General features: G+C 35.7%; 1 protein-coding gene across 4 annotated transcripts in view; it reads right to left on the bottom strand.

Moving 5' to 3' along the window:
• Positions 1-12,032, bottom strand: part of zfh1 (Zn finger homeodomain 1) — a 381,320-nt gene extending 369,288 nt beyond the window's left edge. For 3 of the 4 annotated variants that reach the window (XM_074125697.1, XM_074125698.1, XM_074125703.1), the window contains exon 1: positions 11,088-12,032. In XM_074125697.1, the coding sequence (XP_073981798.1) occupies positions 11,088-11,154 (67 nt within the window). In that variant the 5' untranslated portion in view covers positions 11,155-12,032. The remainder of the gene's footprint in view (positions 1-11,087) is intronic. The other variant, XM_074125701.1, reaches the window with a different exon arrangement.
• Between the last annotated feature and the right edge of the window lie 1,338 nt (positions 12,033-13,370).

The raw sequence follows: 13,370 nt of genomic DNA, 5'->3' as shown, positions 1-13,370 counted from the left end.
CATTGAAAATTAATTTTCTATAACATTTTGTTGGCATGGCAACCAAACTATACCTGGTTAATAGCGCCAATAGAGGAAACATGAGATTCAATTTTTGCATACAAAATCTCAACTGATCGCTATTCCTTCTTCCTTCGGCCGTAAGAAATAAAAACAATGATTCACCTACCATGTGTTTACGGCCAAACGTAACAACAAAGGCATTTGGTATACGTTTAAATGCGCATGGATTAGATTTTATTTGACTAGAAAGTGCTATAAATTAAAAGTCCCAAGTGTAATATAATGAAATTAGCCTCTTTTATGGTCCAGTAATATGACTCCAAGTAATTATTCTGGAGATCCGAGCAACCTCGACTACTATTTCGGAGATGGTGGCTAATCCAAGACAGTTCTAGCTGAGAGACCTGTCACTCGTATCTACGAGGCACCTGCACATCAGTTGCATTAAACAGCACTATTTTGAATTTTCTTAACAACAGCAAAATGAGATAATAGAACGTTAGAAAGAGGGGTCCTAGCCAACTCATTTTGTGACGTAAGGTCATGTTAGTGGAGGCCATCTGCTAAATATCTGAACGAGAAGGCAACCGGCCCAAATCCCTTCTGTTCCAGCACTTCTTTCTACTAACCAATCCGAAAACATCTCTCTCTCTCTCTCTCTCTCTCTGTGATGCTGCCGTTACTCACTTCCAAGTAACCATTCTCGCCATATTTTGGCATAAAAGCGATCCGTTAACATTTCATTCAAAACATTTTTCCGTTCTTCCTTCTCCTGGAAAGAATTAGGAACATTTCCCTTTTGGACAGAGGCATATTCACCGTCGAATAGGGTCCTGGGCAGGTTTAAGGTCCCTCACTCCCACAGGTTGGTCCTCTCCAATTCCACTCAGATATTTCCGTTAACTCAAAATACAAACATTTGAACTTCTTACAAGTTCTTACTTATGAATAAGTGAAAAATATCCCCCCCTTATGATTGTGAAATCTGCGTTCAGATTGGAGATATGAAGCTAGGTTCAGAAGTTCAGCATAGGTAAGAGGAGTTCAAATAAGCATGCACAATATTCTACGAGCAGATTAGGCAGCTAATAGATACTAATGTAGCCGAAAAATTAAGTTACTATCCCAAAAGGTATGCAAGAAGACTGTCAGAGCTAGACGTTATGGAGTGCAGAAAGGAAGAGAGATTGGCATATCCCGCTAAACCACTGTTTACTAAAACGGTTTTTCCCACGATTAGAGATACGATCAAGATGAATCATTGCTCTTTAGCTAAATACTTGATGGTTCTGACGACCAGTTGTAAACAATACCATCAATACGACATACACAAAATGCATTTAACTACTAACTCACACTACATTGCCTCGATTCCACTTCCTGTAGCAACATTTCAACCCCCCCCCCCCTTCAAAATGCCAAAAACAAATTTTCCCAGCAAAATTATTCAAATAATAACTTTCTATTTGAGATATAATTTAGAAGACATTTATTAGAATCCATTGAGCAACCTGATTGAGTAAATACAGTAGTTATTAATTCTCTACGAACTGGAATCATCAAAACACAACCCTCTTCCCTTAATAATGTAAAACACAAAGAGTGATTGAAATGGTACTTTAGGGGGGTGGAGAGGAGAATAGAGGCCGGTAGTGCATTAAAAACAGCTACGGGCGCCATTGCAGATGCCTTTAAATAAAAGAAGTAAAATAACAAAACTAATATTTTTTAAGTTTAATAATGAAAATCGTATTAAAATATCCACGTTTCAGTAGAAAACCATATTTCTGCCCCTATGGGATGAAAATCTTTTCTTTGACCAACAGCAACAGACATTACTTAAGATTTGGCAAATAATTCTGCCAAACAAACAGCTCTGTCAAACAGCTCTTATTAATATGCCTCAGAAGTTCACAAATGTAAGGTAGGAGTCTTTGCTGCGTGACTCACTAAACCAATACTTTTCTGGACTTCATACAAACTTATTGCGTCATATTGGCCAAGGAAGAAGTATAACTTTATGCAGTATTCCTTCATTTCGGTAAATAGGTTCAGAAGAATCGCACCCTTCCTTTAAGGAAATTTAATTGACAAATATTTTTAGAATTAAGAAATTTTCTAGCAGCTGCCAAAATTCATTAAGTTAGAAGTTATGTTTCTATTTTTAGCTCCTAAAAAGTATCTGCGGCGCGGAGAGAATGGGGATTGACTGAATATTTCTAAATTCATTGTCCAGTTTGTGTGTATGTAGAGCACAAAGTGAGTTAACCTTGGCGGCCAATCAAAAGCCGCTGGAGTCATTGCCACGTAATGCTGACCATAACTACTGTCAACTCCCTCCAACTTGTAGCCGCAAAACTAAACTGGTGCCTATGTCAAACTCCACTGGCTTTACAAAAACCTAATCGGTATAATAATTAAGTGTTAACAGTTAATTAATAGAAACCAGCAGATAGAGCCATCAGTCGCCAACATAATTTATCCACACATACAATCGAAGAGTTAGAAATATAATCAACGTCCTTTGGATTAAGAAACGTTGATGTGAGCCTAAGTTTCATAAAAACGCCTACATTCAGCGCCATCCAAAAGTCGCGGGCGCTCCATCCACTATGTTCACCTCTAAAGTATCTTTTAGAACAGGCATGTGCAACATATGACCCTCGATGTGATTTCATCCGGCCCTTGTAACAATTTTCAAATATTACTAAACATGAACCTCAGAAACTATTTTTATATATAGAAACTATTTTATATATATATTATATACAATTATTTATTGAAAAATTAACAACTGCATAGACTTGCATCTAGTAAATATGATAAATATGAGTGCAAGAGTGGAGCAGTTGTCCAGTGACAACCCACCGAGACAATTATAAGTAGTGAGTAAAGAGAAATATGCAGGCGATAGAGAGTGAATGAGACTATCTATACTAGTAAATCTAAATACCTTAGTATTTAGTATTTACTAGTAGAGTTGATGGAAAAGAGAGTAATTAGTAGAATAATAGCGATGGAGTTTGTTTGAGAAGAGCGAAGGATAATTTACATGTTTACAAAGAATTATAGATCACTTGATTGGAATGTTCGTGGTCACTGGTTAACCGCTTGGTAAAAGCAAAGGTAAAGGTAAATTTAGGCAATGTAAATTTATCTGTCGTGCAATAGCAATGAGTTTTCCTCGTAGTGGATTAGCGTGTAATCAATATAAATTATATACAGGGAGTTCATTTTAAGACGGCTCAAATGCATTTCATGCTTAAACGGTTGATCCGAGCAAAAAATGGTAGAGGAAAAATTTGAAACCTCTAGTTTCAGAATATGTGACTTGATTTTAGATTCCTGCCCGCATACGCGGCTGACCAAAAGTGAGGATTCGCAGTTGACCCCCATTTTCATATACACAGTTTTAAAAAGAATAAAAAGTTATGAAAGAAACCGGAAACCGCAATTCGATATCTTCAAAATTAAAGGTGCTAGGCCATTTCAAAATCTGGTATTTATTAATCATATTTCATATATTTTTAACTTGTTATCAAAGAGAAAGAAGAGCACGCGATTGGTCATTTTTATGTATTTTTTCATTCCCTTTCTACTAAAAATATTGCCAAGGCAGGAAAGCTAGTATTTTTCTTAATATCGGAAAATAAGTCGTTTTCCGAGTGATTTTTCTAAGAAAAATCAAATGTTAAGAACTTTAGATGTTCTCAATTCTCAAGCATACACAAAACGACTAAAAATTAATTTTACATCTGTTACAAACAAGAAGGTTTAATAATATTTTGATAATTTTGGGAGAGTTGCGTTTAATTACCAAAAACATTAGAACTCTCCTGTAACATATTTAAGTGATCAATATCTTTCATGTAAAGGATTAAACTTATTCCTTAATTTATCAAATAATGCACTTCACTCAACTTGTGAAGCATGTACTTTGCCTTCAAAGGTGGCTCCTCAGTTACATAGAGCAGTTGATAACCTCCTGGCTAACCTGTCTTGCGAGCCAGAAGAGGCACCTTTGAAGGCTTTTACATTTAAATAAGTTATCAAAATTCAGATGGGTATTACGGGAAGTCACACAGAAAACGAACTACGTATAGTTCCTATTACTATGGGGCCAATGCTTATATTGTTTATTTAATAAGTAATTTCAAAATGTTACAAAAAATGGCCAATTTTAAGCTGAACAAAATAAAATACAATAAAATTATTATATCCGGGAGTATAATTTCCTGTATGGGCCTTAAATTTCGCGATTATTTCGAATAGCAATTAGCAAATTTCAACTGAATTTACTAGACTCTTGTAAGAAACTTTTCAGTTCTGCAAGACATTCTTTAGGAGGTTTTCGGAGGGGACAGTTGAGCTTCCCTCTAAAGTGAAAATTCTGCGCTGAAGCCTCTACCAAACTGTTTGTCCAGATCACTTTGGTCAATGCCAACATAATTAGAGAAAACAAACAAAATCGCGCTTTCGGATAGCCAATTTCTTCTTGAATTTTTTTTTAGACATGTCATAATCAAATATTATGACTTTAGAACCGGACAATATCTAAAGTACAGCCTTCCTCCATTGCTCTAGTAGTTCAAGTAAGAAAGTAGTCCAGGTATTGATTACCTATTGGTTACTGAATATCGATAATTTGACGCGCTCTTTGACCTGGTGTAATAGCAAAAAGTAAAAATAACACTGATGAATCATTTTCCAATAATCTTATTGTCACGTTGTTTAGCGCAGCACCTGAACCGTTCTCACTTTCTTTTAGAGCAATGGAAGAAGAAAAGATTTTAAATCAATTTACCGATCTGAATGAGAACTGGGATTGGCACGCGCTCCAGAACACCTGTAGGTGGCCTTACAATGTGCTTAATGAAGAGCAGATAATCTTCACACCTGGAACTGTGATTCCCCCTCTTGCTGCCAAGCGTCATTGTGCTCACCTCACCCTGTATAACGGTCACCCCTAAAATCCACCATCTACACTATGTTCCTGCACTATCTAATCCTCTAACTCAACCAAAGTTCATTCAACGACTAATAAGGCTGAACTGTCATTGATATTCACCAATATCTAGGAGACTGTACTTTCTACCTTGATGGTACGTTGGTCCTTCCATTTTCATCTTAATGCAGTGGGGCGACAATGATAACTACACTTCTTTAGAGAGGTTCGGAAAATGGACCTGAGACAAAGTTTGCTTTTTTGCCCGGCTAACTGGGTTTAAAATTAAAATATTAAACACCAAAATAACATCTTAGGACCACTGATAACACAGATCCACTTGTTATCGTAAAATTCACATAAATCAAGTGATAAAGGAAATGAAATATAAAAATTTCACCTTGGCGTAACCTCTCTGTTATCTGAACCTTATCGCACTCCTGGCGTCTCTCACCGCTCTAAATCTTTTTAAAATAGTTTTACAAATTAAATATTCTTTAAAACAGTCACAACTGAAGAGGAAAATACAAACTCTGTGAGTAGAAACTGAGTAGGTTTTCTGCTAACAGAACTACTAAAAGTTGCGGTCGAACACTCATCTGCAGCCTCAGATGACGACAGTGGTCGCTAACTGAACACCATTGCAATACGGGATTTTATAAGAATTAATTGTAAAATCTGGTTTAGCTATAGTCTAGCACGCTCCGGTTACAAAGCTCATACTTTGGACAGTAGGTATCTTAGATCAGAATTTAAGTAGCAACATCTTTGGGGACTAATGTCAAATACTTAAGATGGGGAGAGGAGTGCGATAAGATTTATATTCAAATACAGTAGCAGAGAACACTGAAGGACCAATACCAAATAGAAAATAGAATACTACTAGCTCCCTGTTCATATGCAAGTGTTGGTTGAATGTAAATATTACGGTGAAATGCACAAACACAGACAAAGCCCATAATTAGTACGTCACAAATGAATCCGTTAGATCAGAGGTTCCCAATCTTTTTCGGTTTGCGGTTCCCTAAATAATCGGATTTTTTTCCGCGGCGCCCTAATATATAAGATTTATTCTAAATTTTTGACTTTCATGAAAAATTGAAAAACTTTCCTTTTCTAAAGCGATTACCCATTTAACAGGGAAAAATTAAAAACAGATACTTACTATTTTCCTTGGGAGAATAAAAAATATCTAATTTCAACTGGTTCGGTAACAACTTTCAGACTCGAAAGTTGCTAAATTATTGGAATTTTGTCAGCATACACGATTGTTGGCGCAAAAATTCGAGAATTGGAAATTCCAAGAAAATTGCCGATTTGTTTAATTGAATATTTCGCGGCGCCCTTATGACGGCACCGCGGCGCTCCGGGGAGCCGCGGCGCACACTTTGGGAATCACTGTGCTAGATATATCTAGTCTGTCAGATTAGTCATATACAACATACATTCCCGTCACCTGGGCTAACTGAATCTTCAATCGTCTTATATTTTCTAAAGTAAAAATTTTATCGCAAACTAAAGAATTTTTTAACTACATAATAAAATATTCAAAATAAATAAGTAAATGGTAGTCACACTGAAATAAATACACAAATTTAAATTTTTAATTAGATAATCTAACTGAATTCGTCAAGAAGCTAGTTGTTAATGTGAAAGTAAGTTTGAGACGCAAAGAAGTACCTTTTCTAACTCGTAACCGTGTGGTAAAGAGCACTTCCTGCATGAGCGCCGGTAATTAAAGTCTAAATAAAACAACCAAAATCTTGGTTTTGTTAACAGGGAATGTCAGTGAAAATCCGATCATAAGCACCAACAATATACGGGACAAACTAGTCGAAAAAACCTGTGGTGACAGAACTGAATCTACATGAACGCTAGGGCTTACTAAACCATAATCACAATTCCAATGTCCAAAACGAAGGTCGTTTGATTTGAATAAACTTGGTGAGGAAGGTCCGTTGGTTCAAGTCGAATATAATTAATGATTGCAAACATGTATGCGCTGGAAGTGCAGTGTTAACACGACAGCTACGAGGGGCAGCCTAACCTAACCTACCCTAAGGAGAAGGCGATTAGCGGCGAGCCCCCCTCCCACCATAACTACTAACGGCAGACCGAGCGATCGACACCCTGTCACCTGGGCAACCGCTTGTTTCCATTGTGTCGACACCCTACAGTCGCCAACATTTACTTAGCTTGCTCCCTTCTGCCCATCACACACATATAAACCGGCAACACAGCTCCAACTTTATATTGCCTAAATTCACAATTTTTTTGTAATTAATTGAATCCAAATAAATTGTACGTTCATTCTTCTGGTGGAAACGAAACAAACAACGTTCACAATACAACTGCATAAAATGACAATTATGTTTGACTAACCGTTTTCTAATATGAATTGTACTGAGCCAACAGTTATGAACAAACAAAACAGAGAAAAGGAGGAGTGGTAAGTTTGGGTGATACTGCTGGTCTGAATGTGACAACTTTGATTACACCATGTGCATCGCTGGGACACCCGGAAATACTCCAGCTAAAACTTAGATGTTAGGGTCAGGTTTCCTGAAAAATGTCAGTTTACTTCACTATCGCTCCATACTAGATGAACAATTTTTAGGATCATTTGTTTAAATTTTCAAGGGAATTAAGGACCTACTTGAAAGTCGGTTATTTCATTTTCTTCTAATTGGAATTATGGTAAATTTATACGATGCAGTAACACGGCACAGAGAGTAAACAGAGGGCTGGACAAGAAGGTATGGCCCTTGCTGCTACCAGGTTGGAGGAATACTTATTTAATAACTCTGTATTACAAGTCATGAAACAATTTGCTAATGTAATTTAAAAATAATTAGACTACTGTAAAAACAATAATAATAATAAAGCCTTTATTGGTATTTTTCACGAGAAAACTACAAATGTTTGTAACTAAATTTATGCAACAGACATATTCATTAGAGCGTCTAAGAGTCGACGGAAGAAAATAAAATAAAAATTATAGTCCATAGAATGACGCCTGTAAAGCGTACTTACATTTTTGATCTGCAATTACAAATGAACGCAAAAACATGCTGAAACTTGTAAAGATTAAATTCCTCTAAACAACGCAAACTTAAAAACACAAAAACTCACAAATGTAATTAAAGTGGAAGTCTTTCGTTTTGCAAAATGTTTCGTTTCTCCTTAACAAAGGACATTAACCTATACTACAAATAATTAAACTCTGAAAATAAAAAGTGTCTAGTACCAGGATAATTTGTGAAATTTGACAGGACTAACAAAACCACAAATTCGCCCAAAATTTAAGGAACAATTAAAATGCCGAAATGAAAATTTCTAAGCGTGACAAACCGAATAAAATGGAAAATAGTTACTTTTGCCTTCAGGTAACAAAGTGAGCACAGTTTTTCTCCTTATTAAAAGAATATCCATTTAAACACTAAAGCAAACCTAACCTAACCTTTACAATCCATCCTATAGACCAGTTTGCTGTTTACACTTCGAACATAAGGCTTCAAGCTTTTGTTCAAACCGTGTCTAATTAATGCTTTCAACCAGCCAGTTCGTTTAGTTTCATCTTTAGTTAAGATTTTGTCGTATACGGCAGGAAAGCATCTAGATTAGAGTTAAATTTCACTGTACCTAAAGAGTTTACGTACTATATGTAAAACCTTATATAAATACAACTATATGTACTACATACAAACAGGTACCAATGGGCTAATGAAGACTTCTCTTTAAGTGCTGCAAGTAAAGCTTTAGAATACTCAAAAAACTTGAGTACAAGTATACTTTCGAAATAGATTATGAAATCAGGAGAATAATAAAAACACTGTGCCCACTTAATATATAATATATCAAGTTTTAAGAAAATAATGTTGGCAATATCGAGAAAATATTATCACTCAGATTTGGAGAAGTCTTTATTGGCCAGAGTAATTAAAGCAATTTAATTTTAGTGAATCAGTACAGATTTTGAAATTAGACTAGACCCATTACTGATAATCTGACAAACTAAATTCCTCTAACCCAGACTTTTGTCTACACATTTGGCTACTCATAAATATCATGTTCGTTTTGAACTTATAATACATTACCTACAAGTGCTAATAGCTTGCCTCAATCAACTCATCAACTGTTCGGAGGTAGTTTACTATTACAATATTGCCAGATTTTGTATCATAGTCAGTCAGTACGACTACAGTTTGCCATCCAAGACCTACCAAGCATTCCAATAAAAGATTATAAAGTCAATTTTGTCAATGAAAAAGCAACCAAGTCCTACTAAATAAATTATTCATTTGTCCAGCTTAATCAAACAATGCGATAGCATTGTTCACATTCTGTGCTAAACTGTCACTTATGTTATTTCGAAGCTTCTATTCATTTATTTTAGAGAATGCAGATGAAAAAAATTACGAATTCATTTAGTTTATTGATTTTTTAAGTATTTTGGCAATTTCTTTTGGCTCAAAGAGTTTATTTACCAGGTTATCATTTAATTGGACGGAAATGACTAACAGTCATTCCTTGTTTTTTTTTAGTACTTAACTAAATTGTTATATTAACTAAAGTAGTTATTGTTCTTTTTTTATTGCATGAATATTTGTATCTGTGTCCATGTTATTTAGGTTCAGTGAGAAAAATTGATGTTTTGACAAGTTTTTATTTGAAATAAATGGTGAAAAGCGTGTTTTGAGAATAAATAATATTTATAAATTTGAACAGTTCCCTAAAACGCTGCTCAAATATATATAAGTTTGCCCCCACCATAAAAACGGTGTTTCCCCTGGAAAAGTTTGAAGTAAAAATTATAAAGTTATAAATAAAACCGTCATCAAAGCAAATATTAAATTTTAAGTTCCTAGTAGTGGTAATAGAAACTATTTTTATTTCCTAAAAGGGCCTCAAAAAGAATGTGAGGTGAATCAAAATTAAAATACTTCCTAAAGGAAATATATCCTTGATGGTCCTTTCTTAAACTTAGAGAATACCAATGCGGAATACTAAGTTAGAGCTGCATGCATGTTTTTGCTTCAAGAGAAACTTCTCTAAAAACAAGAACTAGGGAAACTCTCTCTACGTGTATTTCTGTTGAAAACGTGATATCAAAAATTTGATCCGGTCACAGTACTTCCTTTTAGGATGAGTAAGAGAAAATAATAAGAGGAATGCGGGAGTGTGATGCAGCCTGTTCGAAGAAGGTGAAGGAGTCAAGAATGGCAGCTCCTGTCTACCTGCCCTCTACAGGTAGTCTGCACCCCCACTACCCACAACTAATCGAAACACTAAAATGGTGGTAAGTCATTATCTTGCTTGATGGATTTATTAACTAATCAACTTGAAGAATGGGTAAATAGAACGCTGCAACAAATAGGATGTCCTTCAGTCCTTGGGAGAATATGAGGGGCAAACAAGAATACCAGCATCACAAGCGAAGCATTTTTAGCGATTTCCGAGCGCTAGAGCTTAACTGTAGCTTAACCAGAGAAACCTCCAAGAGGGAGGCTTAACAGTAAAATTGAGAATCTTGTAAAGGGTGTATGCCCGGTTATCTTATCGAAGCATATTATTAACCATCATGTATTAGAATCTGCATATTTTATTTTTTGCATCACGTATCACCTGGCAATAATAGCCGGAGAACGAGATTATTGTTTTCTTCTTTAACACTGTTTATTGAATTTCCTGTACATTTATTGTTATATTTGGAGAAAGCAGATAAGAGAAATGAGACATTTTACTTGAAAGAGCAGCAAGTATCTAGTATATGTCAGGCTAATATTAGAAAAAATAGTTACATTCTAATCCTAATAAAAATGTGCACTATTTAAGTGCATCGTCTCACAAACAAACGGATTTATAAACATAAGTGGAAGGCTAATATTAAGCCTAACCTACAATATTATCGTGCCTTCATGGAATACAGATATGTCTTGTCCAGGGACTTTGTAAAAGGTGCAAAAAGGACGATGAAACTCTTTCAGGTTATCTGAAATTTGGTGCATGATGCTAGCTCGAGTGAACATTTGCCACCTTCGAAACATTGCTTGGTAAACATAAAAAGATAACTAGAGCATACACATTCTAAAGCTGAAATTTCTACAAATACTACACAAAAATGAAATAATTAACTCACCGTTTTTGCGCTGCGGTTTTGCCTGCTTCCTTCTGCCACTTCCGGAAGAGATGTCAGTGGTCGCCATATCGGAAACACCACCATGCACAATCACTCACAAACTTGTTCAAAATACATTTACACCAAAACTGAATATTGAAACATTGCAATGAAAGTGAGAAATAATAGAGAATTCCAATTTGAGACATGTACTAGCCTCTCTAACACACTACACTTCTCTACTCGGGATTACCTCCCTCTCCTACTTCATCTGTTCAATTTGTTAAAAATGTCCGTTAAAAGATACCGAACTGTAATAGGTAGAAAAATAGCTTTTTAAAAAAAATACGCTATGGACGAATGCTTCAGTTTCCAGTATAACTAGAATGTTTTCTTTGTTCGTTATTTGATTTAAAATTAGTAAACTTTATTAAATTTCTATTTTAGGCCTCTACTTCACTTTATATAAACAGGCTTGTTACTTATGATGTAGGCTGCTTAGCAAATGACTAATTTACTTTCTTGTGTTTTGTTCCTTCTTGTGTTTGTTTTTTGTTTTAAGAGATGTGGCGAGGACAGCAGGGGTCAACTTCAAATACTCGGCAATCTTCTGAGTGTTGGCTCCGCAGAACCACTGACATGACAACATTAGGAGTTGGTGCTAGAATCTTGATTGTTCTCGTGTAGGTGACGCTAGAGGTAGGGCTGTAACACTGTTGACACGTTGATCAAACTGTTTCTGCGAACTTAATCCTAGTTAATTAAAGGAAAGCGAATCTGGGACCAAAAATTGGTTTGACAGTACTAAGAGTGATGTGTGGAAAAGAGCAGGTTATGTTGAAGGTAGTAGACAGGAGGGAGGCTGTGTGACGGGTGGTGGGGAGGGGAGGGGCGGGACGACACAAAGAGAAAGAGAGAGTGAGTGAGAAAGAGAAGAAAACGAGGTGTTGAGGCGCTGCGAGCTCAACATAGACTGGCGTGTTGGCGCGACCCAGTCGGGTGCTTCTGCGCAGGTCCTCGCAGTGTTTACACTCGGCAACTGGCGTCGCTAGGTGACGGGCTACCCCTCACCACATCTAATTCATTTATCTTCGGCTAATTGCCCGTACCCTGTTACTACTTCCACAAAACCGAAATAACCTGCACCCTTAAGAAAACAATGTTGCATCACTGCAACACTCTTATCTTGAAATCAAATCATTTGCGTATTAAAATAATATTTAGACCAGTTGCACACAACAGCCAATGATTGATTTTCTAAATCACAATAACCACAAAAAACAAATTAAATCAATTTCAATAAAGTTGCTGTTAAAAATTTATTAATTTTACTTTATCTTAGCCTACTTTTCGAAACTGATTTCCAACTACATAAGTACTCGTTAACTGATGATTTATGAACAAATGTTTTTAGAGCATACTCCAAACCTGTATGCAGGGGTACAAATAATGGGCGTACTCGTGGCCCAAGCACTTGCTTGCGAGGTATGTACATATCTTGTGAGGCCGTTAATCCAGATGAAATGTGTCTGTGCGAGCATAAGAGGACAGAAAATCTCAGCATCGAAAAGATGGCGTTCATCTGATGTTGAGGTTTTCGGCACAAATCTATCAGCAGAAAATGTTAATTTACGGAATATAATTGCCTTTAAATTTCTTAATTTAAGAGGTTATATTTAGTTGTTAGAGGACCAAAAGACAATCGCCAACTCCTTTCTCTGTAACAATTTGATATAAAATGCGTTATGATGCGTTCGAGTCACAGAGCTGCCAAAAAATCTGTTGTAAGACCAGCAGATATAACGAGTGGAGGCAATTTTGTTGTTGATAGCTTCTTCAGATTTCGCCTTGAAAATTTTCAAAAATTTTAAAACGGAAGAGAGTATAATTTAAATTCTGTACAATTTGATATAATTTTTATAATAATTTTTTATTTTCATCAATTTTTTCATAGAGAAGTACACTAAAACAAATTTTTTGTTCAAATTGATGAGAAGGTTTGCAGACAGCCTGGTGCTATAATAAGTGTTAAGACCTTGTGTTTCACGACATTTTGATAAGTAAGTTCTCCTTTTGACTGATTCCTTCTTAGGGAAAGTAATGCGATCTTTCTTGCGTTATAGAAACTTTCTATAACGGCTTTTCACCATAAATGTCCGTTTTGGCGAGCCGTACATAAATTTTTATATTTAATATATGAAAGAAATGTCCCAAATTCTATATTTGAATGTTTTATTTATTCATTTTTTTAACATGGATCACAGGTGCAATCGCAATAATGGTCAGCTGAGGATACAGTTAAAT

This window comes from Rhodnius prolixus, unplaced genomic scaffold (assembly GCF_049639745.1).
Source record: "Rhodnius prolixus isolate KJV_2025 unplaced genomic scaffold, Rpr scaffold_3, whole genome shotgun sequence".
Classification (NCBI taxonomy): domain Eukaryota; kingdom Metazoa; phylum Arthropoda; class Insecta; order Hemiptera; family Reduviidae; genus Rhodnius; species Rhodnius prolixus.
This window is presented reverse-complemented; position numbering and strand designations above follow the sequence as displayed.